The following is a 21,182-nucleotide window of genomic DNA, read 5'->3' as shown; positions in this document are numbered from 1 at the left end:
CGACAGAGTTACTTTCGTATGCATGGGGATTTTGCATAAGTTATCTGGCTGTTCCACACGTTGCAGTTCCGCACACACTGCGTGACATAGGTCACCTTGAAAGGATGCTAGAAGACTGCAATGAGCGGCAGAATAAAAAAATTAAGTATGCTACTGTTCTGAGGGACAAAGCACGTATAGCACGTTGTAGTTTATTGTAAAGGGCCGAGAGCGGGGAGGTATGCGTAAAAGGGCAATATCTGTCTTTCAAAGCCGAGGCATTGTTTGCCTAACTTCCACTGGACGGACGTTGCGTCCTCGGTAGGCTGTTATCGGTCGTCGGTTTCTCGCCTGATATGCACGCGGGCTCTGGGGCGCTATATAACGTAAAGCTATTCTAATCTGCTTTTATTCCAATCTCCTGATGTCAAATTTACGTAACCGCCGACACAAGCATCGGGCGGTGACCCACAGCGTTGCCCAATCAAACACTCGCTTCGATTACAGGACGTCACTGTTGTTTGCGTTCAAAACGAATAAAATTGCCTACATTTAGCGGTTTTTCTTATCTAATTAGCTCACAGAAGGCGTGGAGCACGCTAAAGTGGAGAGGGTTTTGATGGGGCCGAGCCAGCGCAGTGAATATAGGTAACCAGATGAGGAGGGCAGTGCCGGTGTCTGCGATTGATCGGCTTCCACTTACTTAGCTTGCGGTAGCTGGTCGAAAATTGCGATGACATGCAACGGAAGGTTGAGAATGTCGCTAAAACGGATCCTCAGCAAAGAGGAGTTGGCAGAGGGATGCCATATACGTGCCGAAAGGGCTCGATAACATTATACTGCCACACAAAAAGTTTATTATACGCAAATAAATCCATGCTCTCTGGTAGGTGCGACTAGCCCGTGCCTAGGCGATCTGTGGGCCGCCATCTTCTATTCCTTTCGGAACGGGGCAGTCTCTCGCTATTAAGAAAAAAAATTAGTTTTGTTAGGCATATTAATGCATCTTTAACGCGTACATGTCACTTTGACGTGGTGAGTTCTCGCGGTTTTCATGACGTCGTGTGACAGCCATGCGAAGGGGGGGTCGCCTGAACGTTTTTTAAACAATCGCGGAGGACTGACTGCAGAATTCGAATAGAAATGTTCGGAATAGCTTTACGTTATAGCACCCTTGCTATCGCAAACTGGCTTAACAGCGTCACGACTGATAAAATTCGACTGCTAAAATTGTGCCAGTGAGCGTCCCTGAATTGTTCTGCTTAATCAACCGGTATGTCACCGCATAGTACCTATACGGTATTAGCTGATAGGTAACGCTAAAAACACAGATAGCTTAGGGCAACAGTGCAAGATTTTCAGCGGTATCTATGATTGTTCTAAATATCTTAAATTTATGCTACCCCGCTCTTCGGCAATTGGGCATGTACCAGTGGGTTTGTTGCAATTCATGGGTAATCCTATCCATATTGGGTATAGGCCACTGTGACACCACAACAATAGTATAGTGCAGACCAATAGTGCAGTGCAGAATATAAAATCCCATGGCATAAAATTTAGTACCTTTGTGTTGTATATGTCTTGCACATACATAGACACTCTATGGGGATAGACGTTGCATAGGATGAACACAAACACAGTTGCGCGCCTTGAAATAGGTTATATGGTATTTTATTACTGGGTTTACAAAAGCCTCGCTTCACGTCAATTTTTGTTACTCTTAGGAATTTGTTTGTTACTTTATTTCGCGATCCGTTTCAGTTTCGCTTCTCTTGGCTATTTAAAAGACTGTCACTCGATGAACGGATTTAGGTTCTCAGTTCTGCGTGGTTCATTCTCCTGCTGGATATGGGCCACTTCTTTAATGGCTGAGCAACAACAACGGCCACAAATGGTTTACAGAGGCGCGCCGTGGCCACCAATATCGCCACATTTCGTATATAGCTCCCGACGGCCCCTGATGCCCGGGCGAGAATTCATAGCTACGGGAGGAGAGTTTCAGGATAAAGTTTATATATCGGTTCTACCTGGTTTGCACTGGCTTTCGCGTTTACTTGCGGCCTGTGGAGATTGCTTTTTCTGGGGGGGAGGGTGGCTTCGCCTGCGTTTTCTGTCACTCTTGAAGCTGTCGCTGATTATAGGCTTCTACTGTTACAGTGGAATGACCACGGCTGTACTTAATCTCGATTTCCAAGACAACGGTCAGTGTGGAAGTCTGAGTGAGTGTTATTCGAGACATATGTACCCCAGCATTCACCTACCCAGGGCTGGGCTAACCCATTCTAGAGATAACACCACTGAGAAATGCTAGCAAATACATGCCAATACCGAATACATTGGCAAATAAGCAAAGATAGCAGAGGCAGGCTCCAGTGGCTTGAGCTCGTTGTGATCGCAAATATGTTTCAAAGAGATCGGTACAGAAGAAGCACAAGCAGAGCATGAAGTATCAGCCAACTGCTGAAGCACCAATGTTGTTTTGCCACAGAAGGCTGCAAAATGCATTTTGAGAATAAAGGTTACTTAATCTGGCCAAGGCGTAAACAGGAGGAGGCTTCTGACTCACGAACGCAGTCGTATATGACGCTTTTCTGCAAGATCACGATCATCGTATTAGTGATGACTGTAATCATCATCTTAATCATCCGATATACGTGCATTGCAGAACGTAGGCATGTCCCCAGAGATCTTCGAAGTGCTTCAGTAGTGCGTCCGCTGAATGCACTATATGTTTTCAAATTTACGTTTCTCATCACTCCATCTAGTCAGATATCTTATTTTAATTACGCTAAGAGATTAGGGGCGGTATTCTCAAGCGATCACTTTCGGGGATCCGGTCAACTTTCGCGAGATTTCGACTGACTCAGCACCTGGACACGTAGAAGTGCATGGTGGTGAGTTACTGGAAATCTCTCCGAATGATGATCCTATCCCCGACAGTGGTGATCACCTCGAGGATACCGCCCTGGGTTTCGCGTTCCGACTGTGCGGGCAACGGCGCTAGGTCAACAGTTCTGCCGTCCCCGAACAATATCCTTTCTTTCAGAAACCCTCGACAGGGGCCGCGAATGACACAAGAAACACAAGATGCAAGACGGCGTCTCTTTCCAAGCGGTACGCCACACATTCGCCTCTCTCGGCGACGGTACTTCATATCAAAGAGGTAAGCATTTTTCAACCAGGCAATGCCAAGCATAGTGGAGAGAGAGGGTCTACGTGATTGCGTGAAGGGGAGTTACCGTCATCTCCGTTATCGCGAAGAGAGGGGGGGGGGCGGAGGGGGAAGGGGGCCTCCACCGAGTTCGAGGGCAAGATAGTACGGCGTCGTTTGCCGGGAGTGCTGTCTGACGCTGTCCAGAAGGCATAAGGGCACATAAGCAGACGATAAAAAAGAAGATGGCGCCATCCTCTCGTTGCGCCGTAGTCTGTTGCCGCTGGTGCTGCTTCCCCGTACTTCTGCTAGCAATGTTTTTACTTAGCGCAGTAAACGCGGACCGACCTACAAAGTCAGCAGTCTGTGAGTATAACTACGCAGTTTCTGTCGTTTCGTATTGAGGGACTGTTGGTGGCGCTGTTGACCTAGTTTTTTTGACCGCGTGCGCTAATGCCAACGCGCGCGCGCGCAATCGAGGCAAGTTGACAGGTCTCCGCGATTTCGGCTTCCGGTTTGGTTGAGTGTTTTTCCGGACATCTTTCGCCGTTCGATCTTGGATGTCAAGAGAGGAATGGCTTGGGCGTGGCATACTGTTTCGATCCGTTTCAAGACTGACGTATTCATTACATACTGCTGCCATAGAAAACTACTAAGTCTAAAGCTTTGATACGTCGAAATGAAGCTGCTTATACTTATCGTCGTACGGACGAATTACACTTCGAAATCTCGTTTGTTCTCCGAGCTCTGAGTCCAAGTTCGTTTCATTACTTTCGGATTGCCGCGTGCAAAGCATGGAAAACTTAAGACATAGTAGTTATTTTTTCTTCTAAGATGCATATCCACTATACACAAATTATCAACAATAGTGCTATAGCCAATCTTTCTTTTTCTTAGTCCTTTAATAATTCACGTTTACTCTTTAACGTATTTCTGTTGAATTATTTTCATGAATTTAGATTCGGACAGCCTCTCATAGTGCTTATATATTCAGTCATACTGGTGATAAACAAGCTAAGCCACTACCTGACGCCTAAAATGAGGGAATGTACAAAAATAAGAAGCCTTTTTTCATCTACACCGACATCTTAGGCAACTTTGTTAATGGTGACAGGGACGGAAAAGAAAACCAATAGTGTTTAAAGGAATGTCTGATTTCAGCCCGAAGGGGATAGTGCTGAAGGTTTGTACGTCGTTTGTTAGGCTGGAAAAACTGAATAAGCAATCAATGCGGCTGAATAGATGCAAATACATATCCTGTTATTTCTAATGCTAGGTGTAAGCTAACTAGGTCGCTCCGCTGAAATGGCCAGTAAAAAAGACGTATACGTTTCACAAGTCACAGGCCACAGCAGTTACCGCAGTGGCGCAGATTTTTCCTTCGTAGGCAAATGCACGCCTTCGCCCCGAACCCGTCCCTCGCACAATTCCGCAGTGCCGTTCTCCCTCGAATGAGGCCTCAGCTCTTTACGTCACTCGATTCTTGCTGTTTACCGAGCAGCGCGAGCGGCACGTGTTTGAGTATGTCAAAGGAGCGATAAAAAAATACGAGAAATGTGCTGATGGCACCGAAATGCGGGAGATACAGTGCACTTGCCATTGTAGAGAAGAAATAAACGGCCCGAGACAGTGATTCAGCATAAAAGAAAAGTGGAGTGGAAAGAAGGAGAGTGTTAGCGTCGCAGAGGGTGAAATCCAGTTCGTCATCGCGTACAGACGAACGATGTCGCTTATTTCGCCTGGAAAACTCTTGGACACTTGACCCTACGCGGAGATTAGTGCGAGCCGCTGCCAAGGGGGCTGCTCCGTTACCTAAAGGATGCCGGATTAGGGGACAAATTGTTGGTTTGTACGACAGTGCGCAATGCGGGGGGTTCTATACCTGAGTGGAACATTGCCTTTTCTTCTTAACACGTTGCGCCTTCAGAGTGTGTGTGACGGCGTCCACATAGACAGTTCTACATCGTCCATTCCTTCATTTGCTTTCTTTTCTCGTTGCTGTCTTTCTTTAGTAGCCCTTTCCTTCTTTCCCAATACAGGGTAGCAAACTATAGATATCCTCTGATTAACCTTCCTACCGTTACCCTTTGCTTTTCTCTCCCCCTCTCTCTCCTCTCTGGAATGTCTGTACCTACATGTACTCCGTGTAGCGCATTTCCTTCGACGTGACAGCAGTATTTTGTGAAAGGAGCTGCTATCATTGCCAGCTCGCGAGTCTCACCTCTGTGCTGCTGACGCGCGTGTGGCAATAGTAGCCTGGTGCTTATAAGTGCGCTCAAATTAATGTGTGTGCAGCAGACACACGTGCGGAATAGGGTAAGTTCCGCGTTAAGGTAAATTCTGGAACAGGAAAAAATGTTTTTGACCTGGAACATTGACCGCGTCGGCCATGTTTTCAGGTGCTCACTTGTGAAGCGTCCGTGTGTTGTGTGGCTAGGCGACCATCGCCGATCGACTACGCAGTATGCTTTCGATAGAGTGTACACAAGAGTGCACTCAAAATGTCTTGCTCGAAATTCTAAACCCAGACTCTTTCTTCTGTTGGACTTTTGCGTTAGCTGTACACTTGCTCTGTCGAAAAGATTTTTTATTGGAACGTTGTATTGTCATTTCAGTTTTATTGTGATGTTTAGTGATATTTTTAAGGAAGGTCCACAGAGTTTCTCCCACGATCCAAGGCTGGGCCCGCTTATACAATCGCAGCAGGCCGGGCCCGAGCCGGGCCTGAACTTCTAACGGTGGGTGCGGAGCAGTTTATGCAGTCGCGGGCCTGTGCCCGCGAAAAACTGTACCGGCCAAGAAATCCGGCGCGTGCAGTGCTTTAGTTCGAACCAGTCTAAACACTCGAGAAAACTATAATTCCTAAAAGCACCGCATAAAACCACCGCTACAAGCCTACGGGGCCGAAACGTGGCTCGAAGTAAACTTGAAAAGAAGCTAAGGATTTCGCAACGAAATATAAAACGGTATATGATAGGCGTAACGTTATAGACAGAAAGACGACTCTATGTATTGAGAGGAGAGGCGAGTGCCTCATGTTTGCACTGATATTAAGAGGAGGAAGTTGATGAAGATCTAATATCTCGAACGTAGAACAGATAATGTGGTCTGTTAGGGTAACACGTCGGGTGCCAATGAAAAGAAGACTTACGAAAACCACCAGATCACTAGATAGATTGATGCAATTAAACAATTTACCGGCATAAGATGTGTGGCTGATGCAGGACAGAGGGAATTTCTTGAGGAGAGCATCAGTTTATCTCTTCATCAAAGCAGAGAGGGATTATCTCTGCTTTCATCATGAAAAAAGGTGGTGGTGACGACGACAAAGACGATGGTGCCATGTGTTAAACAGTTGTGGCGGTGTGATGAACTGGCCTGCTAGGTCTTGCAAGTGCTTCTTTTATAATGCATTGCCGATGCATGCATTAATTAGCGGGAAGATAAAGACAATACGTGTTGTTTACACAACGAACCCTGGACAATATTTCCTTTGTGAGCACGCGAAATTTCCAACAACAACAACAACAACAAAGAACCAAGCGGCATGAAGCATCAAGAAATCTAAGGCGACAGCAGCAGCAGCAGCAGCAGCAGCAGCAGCTGCTGCTGCTGCCCTAGAAGATTTTTTGATGTCTCATGCTGCTCGTTTCTTTGCCGTTTGTGAGGAGTATTGGCCGCGCCAACTCAACAAAGGGCAACCAAGCAACCTGTCCTCAACACCCGGTTCTTCCCACAGTGACAACATACGCCTGCCATGTGGTGCGGCTACGAGACGGGAAGCATGCCATTAGCTTGAAGATGTTCAAAGGTAATAATAATAATATTTAGGGTTTTACGTGCCAAAACCACTTTCTGATTATGAGGCAAGCCGTAGTGGAGGACTTCGGAAATTTTGACCACCTGGGGTTCTTTAACGCGCACCTAAATCTAAGCACACGGGTGTTTTCGCATTTCGCCCCCATCGAAATGCGGCCGCCGTGGCCGGGATTCGATCCCGCGACCTCGTGCTCAGCAGCCCAACACCATAGCCACTGAGCAACTACGGCGGGTATGTTCAAAGGTGCATAGGCTCAAACTAGAACAACCACAGTATTATGCCCGATGACTAGCAGACAGTAAAACGTGTCAGAGCACTGCGGTAGTTGAACCAAGTTTGCGTTTGTTAGTGGTGCGCCGAGAGAGAGAGAGAGAGAGAGAGAGAAAGGGAGGAAAGACAGGAAGGTTAGCCAGTGTAAGTTCATCGGCTGGCTACCCTGTGCTGGGGAAAGGCGTAAAGGGAATAATAGGTGATAGGATAAACAAATAAAAAAAAATTGCGCAGGCCCATTATGGAGATAGTTTACGAAGAAGGCCTGCGCCTATCTACCTAGGTATAACATGCCGTGTGGGAACGAATACGCAGAAAACGAAATTGGCGGAGCCTACGCCCTGTGGGAATCGATCTGAGCGAAGGTTTGTATGGTGTTTGCTTTGATTGACTATAATTTGCGGTGGTGGTGGCGGCGAATGAGTAATTTATTCGGCGTTTAGTCGAATGCAAAAGTGGTGAGTTGACGTTAAACGTTACCTTGCGTGCACCACTGCTACTTGTCTGCGCAGTTCATAGACCACAGAGGGAGACGTGCTTGCTAGAGGCCTTGTAGTGCGTCATTGTTCATAATGTCTGAGAGGGTAGAGCATTATCATTACCTCACATGGCACATCGAATCATCGCAGAAGTTGTAAGCTTTAATTGAATTATGGTGTTTGAATTAAATATTGTAAATGCATGCATACAATGTACACATACAACCGTGGTATGCACCACATTTCGCAGCATAGCGTAGACGCTCCCGCTCCGCGCCACGCTTCTTTCGGGCTTGGCTGACCTCGACACTCAGTGCATGCCTTGGAGTCATTTTAATGGCACATGCTTACGTGCTCCTTCCACATACGTAGCCAGCCCACTGTTGGGATGCCAGCTCCAAGCACTCACTTCAGGCTATGGACGATTGTAATGCTTACACTATCACCAGCCCATCACGAGTCCTCCACAGCCCAGCACCTGCAATTTTGTGGTTTAGGAAAGCAAGACGAGCAGGTGCTATATGCACCGACTGTAAAAACGCTGCTGCGGCGGCGCCGGCTGAGATGCGCGGAGGCGAGTGCCATTTGGTGTTGTTGCAAGAAACCCAGCGGCACGTGCAACAAGACCACCACAGTAGCGCCCGGAAAGTCGTGAGAAGGGGCAAATAAAGCTTCGCTTTAAAAATGAAGTGCCCAGAGCGAGCCAGTTTACGCTGCACACTGGAGGGACTGTTTACTTCAGCACCGCTTGCAGCTCATTTCTGGCATTCGTAAACGAAATAACTAACCCCGATTCAAGCACGCGTTCCACGAATTCTCAGTTCTTCATCTGAATCAGTGGCAGTGGTAATGACCATTATCAAAGACGATGTTTTTGAATAAAGCAAATACAGTATTGTGGAAGGGCTTGATTGAAATTAGTTGTACTCGCTTCACCACTGTAAGACACCTCTATCACTTGATATTAGCGAGTGAATGTCAGAGAACGAAGGGAGCACATCAATAGGAAGAGACTGCGAGCTGTTACAAGCGCGTGTACCGTGATAATCTCTGACACTGTGCATACTGAATTTTTGCGCAACTCACCCGTCCATGACGTCATCAATGAAGAGCAAGCGTAGTTGCCCATAATTGTCTGCAAAGATTCGCACCTTATGTGTAATGACGTGTTCTGTAGATTTGTTTCCGTGTTGTCGGAAATGCAGGAATAATTAATTTTCTATGAGACGACGTATAAGTTAGTGGGCCTAACTAAATGATTGCTGCAATATTACCAGATTTCTGAGTATCAATTAATGAATAAAGTAATCTATCAATCGATAAATCAGTTGTTACTCTGAATTTACACTGCAACGTAATATGTGATACAAGAATCTTGTTTAGCAAATCTGTTTACTTGATAAAAAGGAATCCGGCAGAACTCATCTACGATGATTATCCAAGTTGTGCGAGAGCCTTCATTCGCACAGCATACATTCTTTATTCAACTTCCATTGTAGCGAGACGATTGGAGGGTAACGGCGCGTGCGTTTGGCTTCGACGCTTTTGCAGCCAAACGTACTGAACTGAGCATCTCTGGGGGCCTTCTAAGTTTCCACACGCCATCCGCGCATGTACGTCGATATCGCCATAGCACAACGGTGACAGTGCTCTTCCGCGTTACTGCAACACAACCTAAATCGCTCAAGGCCTGTGCACTCTACTTATGACACCATGCTTCTAGGCCTGTAATTTCTATGGACAAGCCCGGCGTGACAAAGGCCATCAAGTCAAAATCACCGCCGTTTACTCGGGAACATCCCAAGAATATTCTATGGCAGTCGGGCCAGGAAGCATTACGTCATGGATTGGATTGCACAGGTATTGCGCTATCTAGGAGGTGTTGTCTTCTGTCGCACGTACTCCGTCCCTGTTCTCAACAGTAGACGTGACGCCGAGCATAGGTGCTTCCTTGCTATACCGGAGGTCCACGTTTGTTTTTTCATAGGGGCTGCATTTCATTAGCTGTTCTTACACGGCCGTTGCAATTGGGGCGACATAGATACCTCCAAAGTAGGGTAGAGCAGTCGGAGAAATACTATCGCTTGCAAAGATAACGTTGCTCGCTTCATCCGTGACGCAGACTACATGGATGACCTGTGTGGGTCGTCGCACACGGCTGCCATCACGGTGGGAGTGGCAGGCCTTGAGTCCGCGGTGGTGCTTCGCGCCACCAAGCACCACATAGACCACGACTTCAACTGCACGGTGAACGTGACCACTAGGGTGGACCGGAGCCTGCTCTACAGCATCTCGTTCCTGGACCTGCCCATGACTTGTCTTTCCTACCTGGAGGTACTCGCGTACACCTGTTCTTCGATCGAACGATTGGTTGATTGATTGATGTGGTTTAACGCAACAGTTCAACCGTAGTGTACGAGGGACGCCCTAGTGGAGTAGTCCGGATTAATTTAGACCTCCCTGTGATTCCTCAACGTTCACCTAAGCCTGCACAGAAGAGCGTTTCTACCACCGGGATTCGAGCCCGTTAACTCCTGCTCAGCGGCAGCACATTATTGCCACTGAGCCGCCGCTGCGTATAATTCTACGTTCGGGGAATATGGGGAGCTTCGATGATGTGTAACAAGGCAGGGTAGAAATGAATACATTAATGCGCGTTGTTTAGTGGCGCAAGGGCCAGGTATGGCCAAAGAGCGCCACAGGGAAGAAATACATTGCTTCAATGACTAGAACAATATCGCGCGCAGTTCTGCGGAAAAATTGGATCAATGCTGGAGTGAGTCTTCCGACGTTCGGAGCATCGCTTAGTAGCAAGAGGAGTTCCATCACAAGCGATAAGTACTAAGTGGTTTTAGGGCAAAGGGACCACAATAGCTGCACCGCCAATAGAAACAGGTGGTGTGTCTTGGTTAATTCTCTTGGTTTTTTCATCATTTGTAAAGAGCGCCTCCCAGGTAATACAATATCTATCTATCTATCTATCTATCTATCTATCTATCTATCTATCTATCTATCTATCTATCTATCTATCTATCTATCTATCTATCTATCTATCTATCTATCTATCTATCTATCTATCTATCTATCTATCTATCTATCTATCTATCTATCTATCTATCTATCTATCTATCTATCTATCTATCTATCTATCTATCTATCTATCTATCTATCTATCTATCTATCTATCTATCTATCTATCTATCTATCTAATCTCAATCAATCAATTAATCAATCAATCAATCAATCAATTTTCATTATTACATAAAAATAATATACAGATAGAGGTATACAGAAAGAGGTCCCATAGTTAAAACTGAATTGGGACCTCCTGTTCATGGTTAACGTAAAAGATCATTTGGCAAGCAACAGCAGCTCAATTGCCGCCTATATGACGACTGCATTGTAAACTTCCGTCCCTCCCGCACTCTGCCCTTGTGCCTCGGTGGCGACCATTGCGCGCATAAGGGGCCGCTTCGGGGCCTTGCGTCCAGTGCAGTTGTGGGCGGACCGCCGGGACGCACAGCGCTTCTGCCGCAACGTGGACGACCCGCGCGGCAAGGAGGCCCACTGGGTGACCGCGCCGCAGCTGCTAGTCCAGCTGGTCACCTCGCGCCACGACTGGAACTACGAGCGCAAGGCCTTCGAGATCGTGCTCACGTCGTACCGGCAGAGTACGTGAGTCCTCCGAGACCCGTCGCTGCGGCGCGGTGCGAAGCGAGTCGGTCGTCGCATTGTGCCGGCGAGTGCGCTTATATCTCAGCTACGGGGTTGCACTGTACTGCTGAGTCGCTTCAGAAGATATAAAAAAGGAGTACATGGAGATAACGTAGCAAACGTAGAGAAAATATTGTATTGTTATTGGAGAAAACGAAGACCAACCTTTCTTGAGTACCCCACTGACACTCCATGGGGGTCAGGTTTCAACCGATTTTTTTGAAGTAAATGTTTCGCCTTTCTAACTGATTTTATAGGGAGAGTAAAGGCGAACTCTAAATCAGTTTAAACCGGTGAAGCTAGTTTTTCGTGACAATATTTTTAATTTTTTCCAGTGGAGAAACATTCATTACTAGCGGAGAGAATTGCGCATACACAACGGCGGTAGATAATGGTGACGTCACTAATTTCGAACATGTTTTTTTTCACAGCAGAACCGTTCTCGTGGGCAAAAAAAGAAACCTTCCAATGCTTCCAGACTTCTACGTAACGAATTACACGTAATTAATGACTTGCAATCAATTACGTTATCTTGATAGATTTGTAACTAATTGATTACAATTTTTGCTCAGTAACGCTCAGTGTAATTCAATTACTTTTTTCCCCCAAGAGGAAATGATGAAGCTTATTAGGGCCCAGGACCAGACTTCTCAAATCCTGGCAGTCCAGAAGGCCCGCGAGAGGGTCTTCAGGTTTCACCTGGTGGTCCCCGAGTGGGCCCTAGCCAGGTGACGTTGAGTTTGCTCGCCTCTGTTGTGAACCGAATAAAGTTGTTTCACTCACTCACTCACTCACTCACTCACTCACTCACTCACTCACTCACTCACTCACTCACTCACTCACTCACTCACTCACTCACTCACTCACTCACTCACTCACTCACTCACTCACTCACTCACTCACTCACTCACTAATCGATTACATGCAACTAGTTCTTTATTGACAAGACAAGCTTTAAGTGCTGTAAGAGCGCTCCCGCCACGCACCTTCATCGTGAATGGACAATGTGGATATGCGGAGAATGGACAAACTTGCGTAAATTATTTGCGTAAATTGCGTAAATTATTTTACAGTGTGCGTCACTGCGTCACACGGGAATCCAGTGACCTGTTGGGCAATAACGTGCTGTTGGAATACAACTGAAAGTTGGGCTATACAGGGATGCAGGTACACGAGACTGTAGTAGGAGGATGGCTTCACAGCGACGACTTACAATTTTGCACGAGGCGTTGAAGAGAGCACGAAAGCGTTTCCATGACAAGCATTTCCAGTACAAACGTCAGCTTCGCGCCAGCCTGGCAGAGGTGCCCGGCGCGAAGAGGTTAGTAGGGGTTAGTGCAGGGCCTTCTATACTACGTGGCTAGCAATCGTATTCGCTTCTTTTGATCCTGATACGTGTTATTCGATGATTCATTAGGCTTTCCGCCTCCAAGCACACATGGGCTCTAGGAACGCCGTTGTTGGGGACTCCGGATTGATTTTGCCCACCTGGGGTGGTACCTAGGTCTCGTTAGACATTTTAATACTTCGATATAAAAGCTCATGATTGATATATCATTCGGTATAAAGCAAATGCATCACGGCAAGTGTTCAGTAGTGTTCACTATCGGTGGAAATAAGCCGTGCAATACTGTCCAGTAGTAGCTTTCAAAGGCCTTGTAGGACATTAGCATGCTCAGTCGAGCAGCACGCCAAAATCATCATTATCATTATCCTCATGAGGCTATGTTAGGTTCATTGCAGGAACGAATGCTTCTCGTAGCGATCTTCTATTACCCTCAGCTACCGTCATTCATATATCACGAAATGAACCTATCGGAACATTTATCAACGAGCCACAAACGTACGCCCAGACTGCTTCAAACGACTCGTTGCACCGAACAACGATGCAGATGTCGATGCAAGCTCTATGTATTTTCGAACGAGGATCTTTCGCCCTTCCGCATTTCTTCTGTTTTTCCAAGTTTAAAACACAGACATACATTTGAAATTGGCCGTACGTACGTGATGCAATGTTGAAGAAGTCCGCATGTGGTGGGAAACTGTCTTCTGACCGAGTGCTCGCTGTAAAGCAAAAGCGCAACGCAATTTGTTCCTTCGAGGTCAACAACAGTTGTCAGGTAAAGTTCTGACGCAATTTTTATTCGTCTGCTACACAGTACAATTTATTTACTTAATATTTCGTAACAGAGTAGTAAAGACTTAAGTCTCGGGGAAAGACTATCGTTTACCTGACTGAGATGCGACATGTTTAAACAAGTACACACTGCGCGGAATACAGCGGAGAGTAGCGATAAAAGATGCAATTTCAAAGGAGCGACAGTACAAATACAAGTAGAGGTACAGTTAGGCGCTTTCAAGTTTGTCGCCTATAACAATAATGAGCAATGTAGAAATGTACTACGAACAACTTTATCATACTCGCAGATATCCATATGTCATGTCAAAGTCAGCCATACAAGTACGTTATTAGTACTCATTTTATGGCAGAAGCTCATGATTGATATGTTTGTCCGTGAAGCACTGATCCCAGTTAATTCCTTTGTGCGCATGCGCAGGCCTGCACTTCGACGGCTGCTACAAAGGCGAATACCAGTGCGGCAACAAGTTCTGCATCTGGCGCGAACTCACTTGCAACAACGAGAACAACTGCGGCGACCTGAGTGACGAGAATTGCAGTGAGTATTCTTTGGCAAGCGCGTCGCTGCAGCCGAATTGAAAATTACTAACAGGTCAACAAAGGCAGCAATAGAAATCGAGTAATTGGCCTCAACGCGATCCAAGATCGTCATTAAATGTCTCTCTGTCAAGGTAGTAGCTAATCCTAAGCCTTCGCGAAGAAACTTTCATTAATGTAATATTAAACGAGCGCATATTAGTTTGGTCTTGTTGGGAAGGTGCGCTCAAGCATGCGGACGGTTTAACATGCCTTGTGTGTCCACTAGTTGTGTTAATGTCTTTTTAAAGGGAAGCTTTATTTCTCTCTTCTCCTGGCTTCCCGGGCTCCCGGGTGTTGCTCGAGCGCGCCACTGGGTTTCTTGCAACGCCACCAGATGGCTCTCGCCTCCGCGCATTCTGGCTGGCGCCGCCGCGGCAGCGTTTCACAGTTTGTACGCATGACACGTGCTGTGCTTGATTTCCTATGCGACAAAAATACAGGTGCTGGGCTGTGGAAGTCGCGTGCTAGGGTGTGATAGTGTAAACATCCCAATCGTCCACTGCCTGAAGAGAGCGCTTGGGGCTGTCGTCTCAACAGCGTGCTGGCCACGCATGTAGAAGGAGCACGTAAGCATGAGCCACTAAAATGGCTCCAAAACCTGCACTCAGTGTCGAGGAGACCCAGGCCCGACAAAAACGTCGCGCGGAACAGGAGCGTCTGCGCTTTGCAGCGAAACGTGTTGCATAATGCGGAACCCTCTCAGAGATTATGAACAATGACGCACGAGAACGCCTCTAGCAAACACGTCTCCTTGTGTGTTCTCTGGAATACGCAGACAAACCGCAGTAGTGCGCGCAAGGTGACCTTAAACATAAGCTCACCACTCGCATATTGAACGAAACGCTGACGATAGTAAACATTCGCCGCCAACATCACCGTTAAGTACCGTCAATCACAGCAAACAGCATACAAAGCTTTACTTACATCCATTCGCATAGTGCGTGGGATCCGCCATTTTGTTTCTCTGTATTGGTATTGACGGGACATGTTATACCTAGATAGATATGTGCAGGCCTTCTTCGTAACGAAGGCCCATAATGGGCCTGCATAACTAGTCCTTAATGAAATGCTTGTAGTGTGTATGCTATTCTGTCTGTACATCATGACACCATTAATCAGTTCCTCTTAGGTGGCCTTTTTAACACACTTGTTCGCTCCTTTAAGCCCCGTCAAAAGAAAGGCAACGCTTACGACTAAACACTAAGTGAATAAAAGCTGCGAGACTAGACATCGCGACTAAACATCGTGAATAAAACCTGCGAGAAATAGGCAACACGAAAGGACGCAATGGCATTGTTGCGTCCTTTGTGTTGCCTATTTCTCACAGCTTTTATTCACGATGGAAGTGACCGGGTCACCCAGTTACAGCTGTTTCTGCAGTCCTTACAGCCCTTTCTGACACGAAATAGTACTGTTCAAATACAACTTTCTTTTTGTCCCGAACTTTATAAATGTAGGCGTTACGCACATTCCGCAGGGTGTTGCATATTTGAATCTCTGAAATGTCGTGCCTCTACGTACCTTTACCGCAGTGTCAAAGACCCTGGCAGTGGCCGTGACCGTCGCCGCTGGAATCACGGTGGTTGTACTCATATTCGCGTTAGTGGCCTACATCAGGAAGCGTGCTCAAGTGGGACCACACGTACGTACACCGAGTGAAGTCGCAGGTTGGCACCTGGTGAAAAAAGAATCTAACGAAAATAAAAAAATCACGCACAAACACGCAAACACACACACTCGCACGCACGCGCACACACGCACGCACACACACACACACACACACACACACACACACACACACACACACACACACACACACACACACACACACACACACACACACACACACACACACACACACACACACACACACACACACACGCACGCGCACACACACACACACACACTCACACACACACGCACACGCACACACAAACATAAACACACACACACACACACACACACATGAACACACACGCACACACACACACAAACATAAACACACACACACACATACACACACACACACACACACACACACACACAAACACACACACACACACGTGCGCGCTCGCTCGCTCGCATAATGGCATGACATTCTCTAAGGAGAAATCATGTGACTGTCTTGCTGGTGAACTTCAGCATACCTTCACTGGCACTCAGTCGTAAAGAAAATAGCTATCTGGCAAAATGTTTGAGGGAGCCTGAGCGCTTTGATTGAGACATTGTACGTTTAAGAACTGTGCCTCTGTGATGATGTTTGTCCATTGGTGAGAACTGCAATGCATGAACTTTGCGCTGTGTGATCGGTAAACACCAGTTGAAGTTAGCCTTATGACTTGTTTTCTTTTTTCTCGTCCGTTACCTTTCCGCAAGTTTTGTCCCAGCCTTCGGAAATACACTCATCAGCCCAATTGTCGTCATTAGGTGTGCTTCTAAAGGGCTCCTGAGCGACTTTTCTTGAAGTCGTAAAATGTGTCTGGCGGCAAAAAAGACTATTTTAGAAATACTTTGCAGCAAGAAGCACTTCATGCGTTCAGCAGAAGTGGCGTTATTGACAATCAAATATTTTCTTTAATCCCCCTCGATGTGCTCTCTGTCCTTTTTCAATGCCTCCTGGCACTGGGTAGGCTACGGTGGAGCAAGGTGAGACCCACACCACTCCGCCTATTGAAAATCGCCGTGGCATACAGTTCAAATTTGATTTTGCTTGTTCACATAGGCGCCGCTACTTATGATTTTGGTGCCTACGACGCGCCAAGCTCGGAGGCTATTCCTCAATTTATGGATGACTTAACGGTGTCTCACCTTTTTTGCTGTGCTTCAGTGCGCCATGAAGCTACGCGTGGTTATTCTCGCACCTAGTTACATGAATAGCACATTTCCTTTCACACTTATCTCTACGACAATCACATTTTCCGTGGGACGACCAAACTTCATCCTGACGTTCGCTTATGCGAGTACTTCGGCAGCGCACACATCGGCTTAACGAGGGACGCTGCGCTCCCGACTCGCGTTGAACGGATTCTTAACGTAACGTGCTTCGACCATGATGGCCACACACCTCGGGGGTGCGCAACTCGGGAAGCAGACGATCTGTTGGCCAGACGTTGGCGCTCGGGCCTTGAATCACGTCACCCGCAGATACGAATCAGAGCACGCTGTTGTCCTCAGCGAGCCGCAGCGAGCTCAGTGAATGGCACCCCCGAGACGGCCGCGGTATCTACACTATGCTGCAGACGCAGCTACATGCACAAGTATGCAACGTATAGTCGGCTACATGCTGACTATACGCACGACAGGGCTGGAGCGTGCGCTCGCGCTCATGTGCTCCGTTTTGACGTTGGTACGTGGTGAGGTATAACTCTGTCCTGCACCAGCTTGATCGACGGACAGTAGCGACATACAAATTGCGTATTACGCGCAATACGATGCTCGATACGATGCGAAGTCTACCAAGGGGTTCTAGCCAGAAGCGGCCAGAAGTGAGCGCGCGCTGGCAAGTGCACGCGTAGTACGACCGAAGAACACTAGTCGAGTGTTCAAAGCTAATAGAATATTAGCGAAACCCGATAACTATGACAGTGACAAGCAGTGTGACCAAAGTTCACTGGAAATATTTACTGCAATTTATGCAACCACTAAAGCTGTGAACATCCGCGTTGTTGTTCAATAATTTGCCCTCTATATCAACGGGTCGCCTTTTGGTCGAGACAGCGATTATTTTCCAACACGGAGGCCTCAACTGAATAGCAAGCAGCTCGTATATTTGCAACTACTATTTCGGTTCTGTTCCTGATGTAGCACATCATCCACAAGAGCTGAATATTGGCAATCAGTGCATTTAATATAAGAAGCCAACAAACATTGACACCAAGGACAACATAAGGCAATTTACTTATACTTACTAAACGAATTAAAGAAATGATAAATAAATGGAAATGAAAGTGGATGAAAAAAACAACTTGCCGCAGGTGGGGAACAATCCCACGTCTTCGCATTACGCGTGCTATTCTCTACTAATTGAGCTACCGCGGCGCCGTTTTCTTATCATCTTTCTTGGGTATTTAAGTTTCATACTAGAACCCTTGGAGTGTTAGCCAGCGCCACCACTCACAATATCATTATTTCCACTCATTTCCATGTTACTTCATTTAGTAAGTACAATTTCCCCTTGTTGTCCTTGATGTGAACGTTTGTTGGCTTCTTATGACATGCTTAATAAAAATCGGGCCCCTCGGTTAATCCCCCTTCTTGCTATATATATATATATATATATATATATATATATATATATATATATATATATATATATATATATATATACTGAACGGCGTTAACCAAGGTGCCTGATTTTGATTAATCATGGGAGTAATATCACATCATTATACGTACATATAAATTTGTAGTCATTACGAACAGATAGTCACAATCTGTGACTGTTGGGGTTTTAGCTGCTATTCTTCACTCTTTGCCGTTGGTGTGCGCAGGACTTGTCCCGCACCACGAGCTCCCAGTCGGTTCACAGCGCGGGATCGGGCATTTCCGGCGCCTACGACACCACCTACCGACCACTGGTGGGAAGGCACCTGCTCATGGAGCCGCTCTTGGAGGTGCCCAGCGTGCAGGCCTCTGGCCTTCCCAGCAGGACGTCGTCCGAGGACAATGTGCCGAAGGAGACCCAGGGTAGCGAGAAACGACTGAGGCCCTGCATTCGCTACGACCGGTCCGTGTCAGACCCGATGTGAAAGACAGACACGTGCTGCCCTGTCGACAAGAACGTCTAAATGGGCTGGTTGGTGGCAGAAAGACACGGTTGTGTATGGTACGGTACGGTCCGCTGTTAAAGGGAACACCTAGCTGGTAGTAGGACAGTAGTCTGGGCAAGTTGGTTTTCTTTCAGGAGGAACGTACAAAGAGCGAGAAAATGATCAGAGCAAGATGTAAACGACACAACCAGCGCTCACTGAGAACTGAAAATGTTACTGAAAACATCGTGTCATATATACGTATGTCAAACACGCCGGCTGGTATCTAAACTCCGTCACCTTTAACGTAACATTCATATTTAAAACAGCGCCAAAAAACACGGACAAGGGAGGACACAGGACGAGCGCTGGTTGGTCAGCACTTGGTAAGCGCTCGTTCTGTGTCCTCCCTTGTCCGTGTTTTTTGGCGCTGTTTTAAATATGAATGATCCGTACCAAGTAGCTCGCACCCAAACCCTTCTGATTTAACGTAACGCTTGGAAGAACAAAATGTGACTATAATAGGAGGAAGAAATCAATGCAGTGAAAGATAAGCAGGACGATGCCATGAGCAATTTCAAGTGATGTAGCAAAAGCAGTAGATGATGTCTATACTGAAATGTACATTAGCCCGGGCACCCACGTACTCTTGATTGCACGTAGTTTGGAACGGCATACAGAAGTTCGACGTGTAAGTAGGGATAAAGTTAGAAAACTTTTGCAAGATATATCCAATGGAAAACTGGTAGGAAAAAATGGAATAACAGTTGGTTACACGAAGAGTAGAGGGGACATTATACTCGAAAAGATTGCGACTGTTTATTCGCAATGCGGGATCAGGGCAATGCTTCACTCCACTTAACCCAGACAACAGGATTGCTTTAGGAAGGGGTATATAACAAAGAATCCTATTCATGTAAGCAATCATGTAATCGAGAAATATGAGGCCCATAACTAAGCTCTCTATATTGCTTTAATAGATTACGAAAATATTCAATTCAACAGAGGTACCAGAAGTCATCGAAGGATTACTTAGTCAAGAAATACCGGAGGTAATCGTGAATGTCTTAGCATTTATGTATAAAGATTCCACAACTTCATTCATAATTCACATAAAGAACGGGACATGACTGATTAAGAAGGAATTCAAGCAAGCAGATGCAATAAGAATCTCTTCAATGCCGTTCACTGCATGCTTTGAAATATTCAGGCCGCTAGAATGGGAACGATTAGGTGTGAGGTTGAACGGGGAACATCTCACCAACCTGCGGTTTGTGGATAACATTACTCGGCTCAGCAGTGCTGGAAATGAGCCCCAACAGAAGATTGAGAATTTTAGCGAACAATAAACCAAAAAGAAAAAGCTAGGCGCAACGTTAAGAGACAGGAAGACAGAATTGGGAATGAAGAGTGGCAACTGATATTCCACTTCACAATAAAATTAGATGGAGTTGAGCAGGCCATGTAAGGCGTAGGGCGGACCACCGAATGACATTTACAGTCCCGGAATGGGTGCCAGGGGAAGGGAAGTGTGGTGAAAGGCGACAGAGGACGGGGTGATGTAATGGAACGAGGAAATTTGCAGGCAAAGGGTGTTATCAGGCGGCGCGAGAGCGAGGTAACGGGAGATCGATGAGAGATGCCTTCGTCCATCAGTGGACATAAAAACAAGCTGATGATGATAAGACGTGATTTTTGCAATAACTTTTGTTAGTAAGCTCTAGACCTGTTCGGCTTCCTGTTTGTTTTCGTGCTCTGTGCATTCATCGTGACTTAGTTGATGAGAAATCCACCAAAACTCGAGCACATAGAGTTTATCGAGGGAAACGTCTCTCTCAGAAGACGAACGAGGTTGATATGTACGCTTGAAGAGTGACCGGCCTGTCCTTGTGCCACATTCCTGCGGTCGAAAGCAGTGAAATAATAACTGTTCTCTTTAAGAACGGACCGTACTGCATGCGTGACCACACACAGAACTAACCTCCAATGACTCATTCATTTCAGTTTTCACTGCCATACTTATAGTGCCATTATATGTCATCGGGTACGTGCGCACTTTGTACAGTGCACCCACGTCCCTTCAGTTCTTGAAATTAAGCCCTGTGCTTTGCACCTTGTACCCTCTGTGTTCGTTTGTGCTTGCGCTACAAGAGTTTCCGTAGACGCCTCGTCTGACAAAGAAAACGTATCTTGAGACGCGCAACTAGCACATATTTGTGTGGTGTGGCAACAGTTCAGCTGTGAGGCTGCGTTGGCGAGCACCATTAGAGCCACATGGTGTGGCCATATGGATTCGTGTTCA

The 21,182-nt window shown here is 46.5% G+C and overlaps 1 protein-coding gene across 1 annotated transcript; it reads left to right on the top strand.

Moving 5' to 3' along the window:
- The first annotated feature begins 3,307 nt into the window (after nt 1–3,307).
- On the top strand, nt 3,308–19,238 carry LOC142564576 (uncharacterized). Its single transcript, XM_075675630.1, has 6 exons — nt 3,308–3,496; nt 9,822–10,033; nt 11,196–11,370; nt 13,972–14,091; nt 15,665–15,774; nt 18,623–19,238. The coding sequence occupies exons 1-6, from the start codon at nt 3,376–3,378 to the stop codon at nt 18,878–18,880; spliced, it is 996 nt and encodes a 331-aa protein (XP_075531745.1). The 5' UTR covers nt 3,308–3,375; the 3' UTR covers nt 18,881–19,238.
- The last annotated feature ends 1,944 nt before the right edge of the window (nt 19,239–21,182 follow it).

This window comes from Dermacentor variabilis, chromosome 11 (genome assembly GCF_050947875.1).
Source record: "Dermacentor variabilis isolate Ectoservices chromosome 11, ASM5094787v1, whole genome shotgun sequence".
Classification (NCBI taxonomy): domain Eukaryota; kingdom Metazoa; phylum Arthropoda; class Arachnida; order Ixodida; family Ixodidae; genus Dermacentor; species Dermacentor variabilis.
Note: the sequence above shows the minus strand (reverse complement) of the source record. Positions and strands in the feature narration are given on the sequence as shown.

Bases quoted from the DNA above. Each gene is read 5' to 3' on its own strand.
- LOC142564576 (XM_075675630.1), top strand. From the start codon at position 3,376: ATGGCGCCATCCTCTCGTTGCGCCGTAGTCTGTTGCCGCTGGTGCTGC. The intron at 10,034-11,195 runs GTACTCGCGTAC...CGTCCAGTGCAG, and splicing joins CTTGTCTTTCCTACCTGGAG to TTGTGGGCGGACCGCCGGGA. The intron at 14,092-15,664 runs GTGAGTATTCTT...CCTTTACCGCAG, and splicing joins CCTGAGTGACGAGAATTGCA to TGTCAAAGACCCTGGCAGTG.